The sequence below is a fragment of the Acanthaster planci genome, linkage group LG06, assembly GCF_054643075.1.
Source record: "Acanthaster planci isolate LZ-2023a linkage group LG06, COTS_SCS, whole genome shotgun sequence".
Classification (NCBI taxonomy): domain Eukaryota; kingdom Metazoa; phylum Echinodermata; class Asteroidea; order Valvatida; family Acanthasteridae; genus Acanthaster; species Acanthaster planci.
In genome coordinates this window covers 15,326,037-15,337,976 of record NC_141782.1, presented here as the reverse complement: position 1 = coordinate 15,337,976, position 11,940 = coordinate 15,326,037, and the positions used below count along the sequence as shown (strand labels likewise).

General features: G+C 42.4%; 1 protein-coding gene across 1 annotated transcript; it reads left to right on the top strand.

The window, feature by feature from the left end:
* Positions 1–5,582: 5,582 nt before the first annotated feature.
* On the top strand, positions 5,583–8,720 carry LOC110989004 (flavin-containing monooxygenase 5-like). Its single transcript, XM_022253055.2, has 3 exons — positions 5,583–5,750; positions 6,061–6,701; positions 7,654–8,720. The coding sequence occupies exons 2-3, from the start codon at positions 6,078–6,080 to the stop codon at positions 8,620–8,622; spliced, it is 1,593 nt and encodes a 530-aa protein (XP_022108747.1). The 5' UTR covers positions 5,583–5,750; positions 6,061–6,077; the 3' UTR covers positions 8,623–8,720.
* Positions 8,721–11,940: the final 3,220 nt, after the last annotated feature.

Genomic DNA, 11,940 nt, shown 5'->3' with positions numbered 1-11,940 from the left:
GAAATTTCCTACGGTTTTAGGTCTACTTTGGGTGAGAATTTCTCAAAAGTCATTGGTCAACCCACTAAAAATTGACAGGAAAATGAAAGAGGACATGTGGAACATCATTTTTCTGTGCAGCCTGAACACCTGTGAGAGTTTTGAGTATTTTAAAATATTTGTGAAGTATGGGGATTTATCACTGCTGTCTATGGGAATTTATTTGTAGGGGTGCACCCTTGACCAGTAAATCTGTTGCCATAGACAACAGTGATACATATCCCCACTTCAAAAAATCAGGAAAAATACAAGTTTCACAGGTGTTCAAGACACATATCAAATTAAAGTCCACTTCCTCATCTTTCATTTTCCTTTCAATTTTCGGGGGGGTTGACCAATGATTTTCTGAGAAAGTTTCACCAGAAGCAGACCACCCCTAAAATGAAGAAAATGTCCCTGCCCAGAAAAGTATCCATTTTGAAAAACCATCTCTCTGCAAAACGGCCAAATACATGTAGTGCTACTGTAGGACCCGACGGCACCTAAATTGCTCAGAAGTGGAAGCCCAGAGTCCGGCTTAGAGGTTCACTGAGTGCCATATTTCTCCAATCCTCAATTTCATGACCCTCAGGACTCTCTAATATAGAATATTTTGAGTGTGTAACTTTTATTAATGAGCTTGGCGGACATATTTTTGGCCTTTTCTGCACGGATGCGCCCTTTAGAAATACAAGCCGTAAAACAGTCCTGCCCCTGCATTTCCACCTTTTTAACAAACCACCCAATCCACATGCCACGAAAGGCTCTAATAGCAGAGAATTTGACAGCCTGCAAATCGTGATTTGGTCCGTGCAGGCAATTTTGGACATTTACTGGCCTGAAACCTGATATTTGAATGGGAGGAGGCGTCGTGAGTGTGTAGAGCGAAAATGATCCGATTTTTGACAGATTTTGAAGTCTGATATATCATTGAAACCCTAACGGTTTGACTTTGGCATATGAGGAAGCCAGTTGGTGCACCATGGTGGTGACAGAGGTATTTTTGTTGCGTCTTTGGAATTTTTGAGAACCGTTATCACTTTAGTCTATACTATATATAGTATCGTGGAGCGTTGTATGAATGACTATGACCGATCCAGTCCAAAATTCGAAAAAGGGGAATGCAAACGCTCACTAAGTAGAGCGAGAAAATAACATGAATGGCCCAGTTCAATGCAGTATTCAAAACTACAAGTACATGCAGGGCAAATGGCCAAATTCACCCCCAGAACTGTAGAGTTCGACGTCCGCCCCGCAACCACGTCGGGGTAATAGGGGTGCAGTCCACCTATTCAAGCCCCTTTGAAAACAGTGGAAAATCAGCATTTTTCATGGCACAATAACATTCAATCCAACATCCCTGGGGTTTTGCAAACTAATGTTAAATTGCGGATTTTTCCCTCATCTTTCGAATTCTTCCCCTTGTTTTGTGGGTTCACCAATTGCATTTTTTAATTATTCACACAAAACGAAACCATCCCCTGAAAAGTGATAGTTCGGAAGTCCACATGCAGCCATTTTTCAAAAGGCGTCCCTCTAATTTTTTGGGGGGCACTGAGGGCCGTCTGTCAACCGTATTTTTTATCCACTCTGCCCTTTAGATGGAAGCCCAAAGAACCAAGGAGTTGATCCTGGCAAAGATTTACACCATTTCACCACTTTGGGGCCAAACAATCTAGTTTTTCAAAGGAACTGTAGGGGTGGACTTTTCATGCTAATGAGCTGGGCAGAAATTGCCACTTGAATTAATGGAGTGCACCCTCAGAGAATTTACGCACAGTTGAAGATTTCCAGCCGTGAATTCTATGCTAATTTAACGTAGTAAATATGTGATTGGGAGGTCTTTTAAGACCGGCTCAGAAGAATGAACGTTGATAATGCCCGAGCCGCAGGCGTTTAGGACTGACCAAGCGCATATTTATTCCAATTCATTAATACCTTTTTGGTCAGAGAGTCATTTAATCATATAGCCTACAGTGTATAAATTTGCAACGATTTTGTTCAAGAATTTTTTCTTTTATTTTCCCAAACACTTCTGTCCATTTTATGGTATATTCCTTGTGCCAGTAGTCCAGAAGAATCTCCTTATATGGACTTGGCGCGCCGTGGTGCGTTCTGCGTGTCGCGGCACACATAGACTCTGACTACAAGCATAAATGCATAGACTACCAGATCCCATTCAAAACTACATGAGCATTTCGTGATCAGCGCGGCGCCTGACTAAAATCAAAACTACGGGTGAATTCATCCCCGGTAAAGGTAATTTACGCACAGTTGAAGAATTCCAGCCTTACAATTCTATGAATTTCTATTCGTTTTTCGATTGTAAGAAAATCCTTTGGTTACTCAATCTGGCCTATGAGATTCAAAACAATGCGGTTGCAAGTGAAAAGAAGAGATAATAGTCCCGAAGAGCAAAAAGTGAACGTATTTTGGGAGCGTCATGTAAACAAAAGCAGGCAATGTAAGTGCGTTGCGCGTAATGCGCATTGAACGCGCTCCAATCCACCGTTTCGCCCATTATTTGCCTATACTTTTCAAAATCACGGTTACACGAGCGAGACTGGTTGTCCATGCGTTTATATCAGTTTTCTTGACCAATCCGCCCTAAGTTGAAGTGCACGTTAATCGGCGAAAGAAAGACAGATGGCACCGTCGTTTTCCTCCGCATCGGCGTGCACGCAAGACCATATATTCCAGACTATTCCAACTTCATTCGCTGCGCGTGATCAGAGTGTCCCGCGTGAAGCACGCATAACTTCCGCGCCTATGCGGCGAGTGTGTACCACATGACTGTAAATTTCACTTAAAAACACGCTCTCTTTTGTTCCTAGGTGTCGTACTTGGTGCACTGCTGTTTTGTTTTAATGGTGCTTTCAGCGTTTATTCATACACTTTATTAATCAGCACCACATTACGGATTCGGAAGAGAGTCCAGTTTTAGGGGCAGGAGGAAACCGGAGTACCCGGAGAAAACCTGCGAGAGCGAGTATGGACTGGAAACCAAATGCACTTAAAGCCTGGGCCAAGCCAGGACTCGAACCCGGGCCTCATTGGTGCAAAGTGAGGAAAGAACCGCTACGCTAACCCGCTAACCTGCTCCCCCTCTTGATGAGCTTTTTTTTTTCTTTTGCTAAACGTTGCTTCTATGTTCTTAAAAATGGATCAGTACATCCGTCATTCTTGGATTCTTGCACCGGCTGCGGATGGCCAGTACGTTCCTTAGTTTTCGTTGTGTACAGAGACTGCACGCGGACTTCAGTGGTATGGTGGTGCTTGTTCCTCGTGACTGTTGCTCTTATTGCTTGTGGGACTAGACTTATTTCTCTCCTTGCTTGGCAGGAACAGAAACGCAACTACGACCTGTGTGGATCAGTGGGATAAATCATCAAAATGCACCCACTGCACGATGGAATCATTTGTGCACACGGTTGGCTCCAAGAACACTAAGGATGTACTTATGATGGTAGGGGGCTGTACTGAGAAACGGCGGTCTCGTGTGCACAGGAAAAATCACGATTATTAAGTCCTTTTACAGCGCACTAAAAATCCGGCTTAGATTAAAAACTAATAGCAATACAACATTATGGGATTTTCTGAAGAAAAAACTGAACAAAGGCAGAAAACCTGAGAGAAAATGATCATCAAAATCGCACCCTTGTATATTTTAAATGGCCCGCTCACACTTCCTACCGCCAAGGCCATTTGTGCGCATGCGTGCATAATTATGAATTTATCGGTGGAAATGGCTTTAATTCAGGCTTCCATGGATAAGAAAATACGTTCATAAACAAATGGGCTAGATCTCGCTTAAGTCAGTCAGAGGTCATGCTTTTCATCACCTCAAATCCATTATACAGCCACACATCTTTTCCACTGATGGTGTACATCTGTCCCTAGAAGGCAATCTGCGCTTTTGTCTAACTTTGTGCAGAGTGTCGACCAGCACTATTTAGTTCTAACATGCTGATCCTTTCAACACTTTATCTAATCAACACATGCCCATCTTTCCCCAGGGCAGCGTGTGGCGCGAGTGCCTTTTTTTTTAACAAAGTTTTTGCTCCATACATTAGATCTTAATGGCCAGTAAAGTTATTTAAGTTACCTTATGAGTACAAGGAAACAGATTAGATAGATATTTCACTTTGTAGACAGGAACTACAATGGCGCCCTAGAGGTTCACCAGGCTGGGCCTGTCTTCCCGTAAGGTTTAGCATTAAGCGGGGGAACTCTTTGTGCCTTGATATTTAACAGTTCATTACAGCTTCCTTAATACGGGCGTTTCACAATAGTGCGCCTCCAAGAGGTTCGAACGCGTTAGCCAATCACAATGCGCGAAATTTGTCGACCCAAAGTGCGTTTGGAAAGGGTCGACAAATCTCGCGCGTTGTGATTGACCAACGCGTTGCCAGCTCTTGGAGGCGCACTATTGTGAATCGCCCGTATTGCTGTTAAAATGAAATTTTCATTTTTGGTAGAGTCTGTGGTCTGGTTTTGCCAATTTAGATTTCCAGGGTTGGGTGTGCACTTTAATAATGATAAAATATCAAACCAATCTACGAGATCTTGCGTGCCGTAGTTCATGGTCTGGTGTGCGTGTGTTCAACTTTGGTAGGTGTGGTGTGCCCTATGGGCCCAGGGGGTCTGGTGTACCCCACATAAATACAATGTTTTTGTCCAATGAAGAAAATAGCTGTAGAAAAAATCATGAACTTAACTTTGTGGGTTTTTGTGTCTTCATAGGAGACCGATAATAACCATGTAATTAATAACTTAATAGGTCGGACACTCAGACTATACATACAGCATCTATAAACTTACGGACACTCTATTGGTGACTGTTACCATAGCGCTCGATAACGAGTCACTTCACGAAGAGCATGATTGACTGTTACTATAGCAAGAATAAAGTAGTTATATCACGTGCAAACATAACACCGGCTTGTGTTTGATTGAGTTGGTTTGTCGGGGCCTAGATGAGAAGAGGGATGGGGAGAGGTCGGGTCTGTCAACACGAAGATTCCACAGTCCAAAGAGAACTGTTGAAAGGAGTGAACTCGTAACAATTAGCCCATAGACAGGAATCCAAACACTTAACTTTTCTGCAGAATGTACACAAATCTTGAGATATTCAGTTCCGAATGTGGCAACAACCTTGAACTTGTATTGCTATAACGTTAAAGGTGCCATTATGTATCTCAAGTATGTAGGATTCGAACCCATGACTTTCTTCTTACTATAGTACATACGTCTTTACCAGTCGAGCACGGAGTTTTTATTTATTAATTAATTTTTGGGAGGCCTACTGTGGTAGTGCAAGATCAGTTGTACATGTACATACAAAATTTGCACTCTGTGACAATACCATGGATGCATTCCTGAGATATATTGACATCTTTTTTCCATCGGCTTATGTTTAAGCAGAAGTTAGCTAGAGTACATGTTTTCCATTACAATGTGCAAGTGCATGTTCTACGTGGGAACAGGAAGCGACTGTTTCACAGGTATCGTAAAATATTAGTGAGACAGCCTGTTCAAGTTTTAAATTACGTACATGTAAGCGTCAAGCACCTTAAGTGTTTAGACTTTGACCGTCATGGAGCTTATGCAGTGCAAACTGCACATTTTGTAAATATGCACTTGTGCAGTAAATTCTTGTATATTATATCAAACCATCTTCACACCAACTCAAGACAGGCAACTTTATTCACTTGCCAGGCTTGGTAATTAAGGTAAGCTTTACAATGTTCATGCACGGTTGGATCTATCATTCTACAGTTTCTTGTAATTGCTATTACAAGCCCCGCTCTGGTTTCAGATTGATTCATGGCTTTGTACTGAATTGTTTCTGTTGTGTTTAAATTAAAACGCATATATCTAGTTAATATGAATGCTGTTGGCTGAGATTTTAATTACGTGGTGAAGTTTCTTACGCTTCATCAAAAATACATACTGGGACCTGTACATGCGTATGATGCGTCAGTATTAAACCCCAATGATTGAAACACTAACTTTGGACGTGATCTCTTTACATTATTATAGAAGTCCAAGAAATCAGAATGAGCAAGAGGGTAGCTGTCATCGGTGCTGGTATCAGTGGAATAGCAGCCATCAAATGCTGCCTGGATGAGGGCCTCCAGGTCACTTGCTTTGAGAGATCAGACCGAATCGGTGGGCTCTGGGCTTACAGGGAGGACCGAGATGGTCAGGGCTGCGTGTTTAAGTCCACTATCATCAACACCAGCAAAGAGATGACGTGCTACAGCGACTACCCTATCCCAAAGGAATATCCGAATTACATGCATCACTCCTACATCGAGAAGTACTTCCTGAGCTACGTAGACCACTTCGATCTGAAACGGCACATCCAGTTTCGCACCGAAGTCCAGAAAGTCGCTCAGGCTGCCGATTATGACACGACGGGGCGGTGGCAAGTCACCACGAAGAATCGCGACAGCAGCGAGTGCACCACCGATCTCTTCGATGCTGTGATGATCTGCACCGGTCATCACACAACCCCTCACATCCCTGACTTTCCAGGTCTCAAGGACTTCCAAGGAACAGTAACCCACACTCACGAATACAAAACGCCCTACCATTTGATCGACAAGCGAGTTGTCGTCATCGGTATCGGTAACTCCGGAGGGGATGCAGCAGTTGAACTAAGTCGTATCTCGTCCAAGGTACGTTTTCGTGTATTTCCTAATGTCCTTTATAAGGTTTCTTTTGTACTTCTTGATTTAAGTACCAGTACTGCCCATGTATGCTTACCTAATGAACAAACGATAGTACTTTTTAGGCGTTTTAGATCTCAGACGAACTATTTTGAAGATGGTAAACAAAATTTTATCAGATCGACATGTTTGAATAAAGAACAGCTTTATACATGCATGTTGCTCGAGTCATAGCTAAAGGTTTTCGGTCGTCTGGTCTGTATTAGGAGTACCATTGAGTTCGCTAGATGACCGGAGATCCAAAACAGCCTGTCTGAAAGGAAAGCACCACTTCTTCATTAAAGTTGCATGTGAAAATGCCATGAGAATATTTCATTGCTTCCAACGCAAGCTTCAAAAATATTCTTCTGGTACATGAAGCAGTCATGGCACATGCAGTAAGCAACATATCCCTACGTATTTATGCATCGGTACAGTCTGCAGGCAAATCATTGAGTGGTATCAAACATGCTGTGCGTCTACCTTCAGCTTTATAAAGAATGCGTACGTTTACATTAGGTATGTGCATGTAATCATGATTTATGTGATTACGTAATGACCATGGAACACAGTACGTGCCAGGTTTCACTGACTCCCATAAACGTTGAAAAGTGAATTTTTTGGGCTGCACCTGAAGTTATAAAAGTTTTTGATTTGTGTTCCGCCAACTGAAATTCCCTTCCCTTTTACTCTCGCATCAAAACCTGGGATTCGAGGGAGAAGCATGTTATAGCTTTGTTCAGCTTGCTTTCCACTCTGCATCTGAGAAAAGGCAATTTCTGCTCGTTCACAGGTCTAGGAGTAGAGGAAGTGCCAAAATAACTACTTTTCATTTTTTAGATGGGTATATATGCGGTTTCTTCTGAAAGTTTCATGTCTCTCTTGATAGTATCCAATATACCACTGTGTTTTTGAATTGCAGGTTTTTCTTAGTACAAGGACTGGAGCTTGGATTTTCAATCGTGTGAATCTTCTAGGCAATCCATTTGATATTGTGTTCACGAGGCGATGCATTGACGCCCTTCCTCTCACTTTGAAAAACGCAATCACAAAGCGGCAGATGCAAATTAATTTTGACCATTCCAAGTATGGAATGCGGCCTAAGCACAACCCATTCCAGGCCCATCCCCTTGTCAGTGACGACCTTCCAAATCGAATCCTGAGTGGCACTGTTACTCTCAAGCCCAATGTAGCCCGCTTCACCAAAACTGGGGTCGAGTTCGTGGATGGGACATTTGAGGATGACATCGACTGTGTGATTCTTGCCACGGGATACACATTCAGCTTTCCCTTCGTGGACTGCCCTTCGTTCCAAGTGGTCAAGAATGACGTGTCATTGTACAAGTATGTCTTTCCCACTGACCTCAAACACCCAACGATATGTACCATTGGCTTGGTTCAGCCTATTGGAGCTATCCATCCTGCCTCTGAGCTCCAGTGTCGTTGGGCTGCACGCATCTTCAACGGCCAAGCGCGTCTGCCGCCCCGCCCAGAGATGGAAGCCTCCGTCAAGAAGGCCAAAGATGACATGAGCAAGCGTTACATCAAATCTCAACGTCACACCATACAAGTGGACTGGATCAAGTACATGGACAGCATCGCTGTTGAGATAGGAGTCAAGCCGGATTTATGGAAGTTGTTCTGGTCGGATCCAGCCCTGGCACTCCGCTGCTTCTTTGGTCCTTGTTTACCCTACCAGTACCGCCTGATGGGACCTGGGAAGTGGAATGGAGCAAAGGATGCTATCAACACCATGTGGGAGAGAGTCGATGCACCACTGAAGACGCGCCTCCCAGCTGTCCGAGAGGATAGGTCGGGGGCAGCAATTATACTACTGTGGTTGGGTTTGGCTTTCCTTCTCATATATCTTGTTATACTCATTGTCTTGTAAAACTGGAACATTGTGGCTGAGATCGAAACTTTCCCACAAGACTCCTGTTTAAGTCAATAGAATAACTCATCAAAAATTTTCCACAGAAGCATATATAACACGAATAAGTATAGAATTAGTGAAAGTATCAATTGTTACTTAGGGGGGCCTTGTATATGAGTGTGCTGGTGTGTGTACTTATAGAATTACTGGCATTTTATTATATTTACACGAGTGGGTATATGCAAGTCAAAAGAATCGAGGAATTGCAATAAGAAATCCGAGTTTGGTTAGAAGTGCGCAGTGGGAGTTTATCTGCTCACATTACACTATGGTAGAACACATGTGTTTGGATTCTGTGGTAATCTGACTTAAAATGCATAGAAATGACAGAATAGTAGCAATCTTATATTCTTGTAAACATGGTAGAAACATTAATAATTCATCAACTTTCTAGGGAATGAAAACCATGAGGATAAACTTGTCAGAAATGTTCAAACATTCTCTTTTGAGGCTGTATAGGGCTTCTGTAAATCTGTCAAAACATCCCAGAAGTCAAAACTGCCCTGCGGCTTCTACCTTGTAAAACCTGTTGCCTATAAGACGTAGGAAATGGGAAATTCAAAATAGGAATAAAGTGTGATACACTTTGTACATATACATGTATGTATCCTCAAGCTCCTCAAATCTGTTTCGGCTTTGGTAAAAATGTAGAAGGTGGGTTTAAAATAGCTGGTGGTTTAAATGTACAAGTGGTGTAGAAGAACTAGCTGGCGATTTAAAAGTAGCTTGCAGCTAAAGAGTAGCTGGTAATCAACAAATAGCTGATTGTCTAAAAGTAGCTGGTGATTAACAAGTAGCTGGTTGTCTAAAAGTAGCTGGTGATTAACAAGTGGCTGGTTATCTATAAGTGGGTGGTGATTAACAAGTAGCTGGTTGTGTAAAAGTAGCTGGTGATTAACAAGTGGCTGGTTATCTATAAGTGGCTGGTGATTAACAAGTAGCTAGTTGTCTGTAAGTGGCTGGTGATTAACAAGTAGCTGATTGTCTAAAAGTAGCTGGTGATTAACAAGTAGCTGGTTGTCTAAAAGTAGCTGGTCATTAACAAGTAGCTGGTTGTCTAAAAGTAGCTGGTGATTAACAAGTGGCTGGTTATCTATAAGTGGCTGGTGATTAACAAGTAGCTGGTTGTCTAAAAGTAGCTGGTCATTAACAAGTAGCTGGTTGTCTAAAAGTAGCTGGTGATTAACAAGTGGCTGGTTATCTATAAGTGGCTGGTGATTAACAAGTAGCTGGTTGTCTAAAAGTAGCTGGTGATTAACAAGTGGCTGGTTATCTATAAGTGGCTGGTGATTAACAAGTAGCTGGTTATCTATAAGTGGCTGGTGATTAACAAGTAGCTGGTTATCTATAAGTGGCTGGTGATTAACAGGTACCTGTTGCTGAAAAAAGCCAGTGTTCAAAAGGTAAATTATGCTTAAAAGATAGCTGGTGATCAACAAGTAGCTGGCAGTCAACAGGCACCTAATGGTTAAACAGTAGGCGGTTGTCCAAAAAAGCCTGAACTGGTGGTAAAAGTTCGAATTACACTCTGGACCGGTGGACCACCTGCAGCCTTTATTTTTTTGACATACATTCGTCTTACAGTATCAATAGCGGTACAAGCCCTATCCTATTTTTTTCAAAATATACTTATGCGTGATTTATTACATCTAATTTTTTTGTGCAATGTGAATAATTTTACCTAATGTTTAGTTTTTAGTGCGTGTATGGGTGTGTTTGTAGTACGTGTAATTTAGAGTTTAGTTAGTATAATTTTGCCTTTAAACAAAACTTCGACATTACATACGTGTTCTATAGAAAAACAGTTTTTGAGCATGTCATTTTTTAAAATGATTTTTCAATAAGGTGAAGAGTTGCTAGATTAAATGAAAACATAAGAGATCATTTGCCTCTGATTAACAAGTTTTGGAAATGCAAGTTGAAAGCTCTTTTTTTTAAACACAAACGAACAGTCATTTGATAATACTAGCAATTCGTATCCTAAATGTTATCGGGGTCATACAGATTTTTTTTCACAATTCATTATTAACATCAACACTGCTCTTCATAAGTTTGAGTGCTTTCAATTTTTTTCAGTAGAAGATGCACAGGGTGGCGCTGACAGTATCTGCAGCAGGTTGGATGTTAGCAATTGAAAGCTGGTTTTTGAGCTGTTCCTCGAAGCGCTTTTGGGGCCCCCTCGATTTTGCTTTAGACGTTCTTCATCCTTTCGACATGGCCTGCCGATCACTGCTGGTGCTTCAGTACCATGGCTCCGATGCTCGGCAGATGTGCTGACACCTCCCATTTGAAATACAATCCGGTCATCTAATGCTGAGGACCGTGCGCAGGCAGTATGGTGGAATCGCTCAAGCAGCTGCACCTGTTTCCAGTGCAGGACCCATGTCTCTGCTCTGTAGTTTAGGGTGGGGACTGCTCTGTACATCTGCAGGGGGCGATGGCTGTTTTGGCCGGGGGTGCGATTTTCAAGAAAGCGGAACTCCAACTTCCGCACGTGAAAAGCAGATTTCCCCAGATTCATATATTTGCTATTTTACTTTTCGGTCATCGTGTATCAAAAAGCCACGTACTTTCACTTTAATAAAATAACGTACAGCTGTTGAGTTGTAAAAATAAAAATAAACACATCAGGGGGGACTCCCTTCTGCCGGGGGGGTGCGTCCACAACCCCCCCCCAGCCTACACCCTTGACCTTAAGCTTGGTGAAGAGGTGCCGAAGGTGGATCTTAACCACCCTGTCTTAGCTAGGCGCCCAAGGTCTCGACGGTTGGCTTTGGAGAAGCGGTTGTCCAGGTCTTTGTTGGTTGTAGCATCAGTGGACACATAAAGTAAAACGCGACATGAAACATGCAGAGGTGGCAGCAAGTCATTTGTTGCAAGTTCAAGTCAAGTCACAAGTCAAAGCTGGTATTTACAGGTAAAGTCACAAGTCACAAAAATCGCGACTCGACTCCAAGTCACATGACTCGAGTCAGCAACTCCGGAAACATGACATCGTTACCCACAACAAGTACATCAGAGAATACATTTCCCTGGCCCCACAAAAACATGGATATAGAAAAATCTTTTACTGGTAGCCTTGCTTGGGGAGAAGCAGCAAAATGTACTAGGGCTATTATGGTAACAAATTTTATATGTGTTGCTTAGTGTAAAAGCGAAAGTGACGAACAAATTTAATCCAGGGTGTTTCTCTCTTCTACGACAAAACATATTTACTGCAGACATTGCAGGCAGCTTACTGCTGTTTTGTAGAACTGCGAAATTTCAAGCAAATTT

Coding starts and splice junctions, on each gene's coding strand:
- LOC110989004 (XM_022253055.2), top strand. CDS start 6,078: ATGAGCAAGAGGGTAGCTGTCATCGGTGCTGGTATCAGTGGAATAGCA. Junction 6,702..7,653: donor TAAGTCGTATCTCGTCCAAG/GTACGTTTTCGT, acceptor TTTGAATTGCAG/GTTTTTCTTAGTACAAGGAC.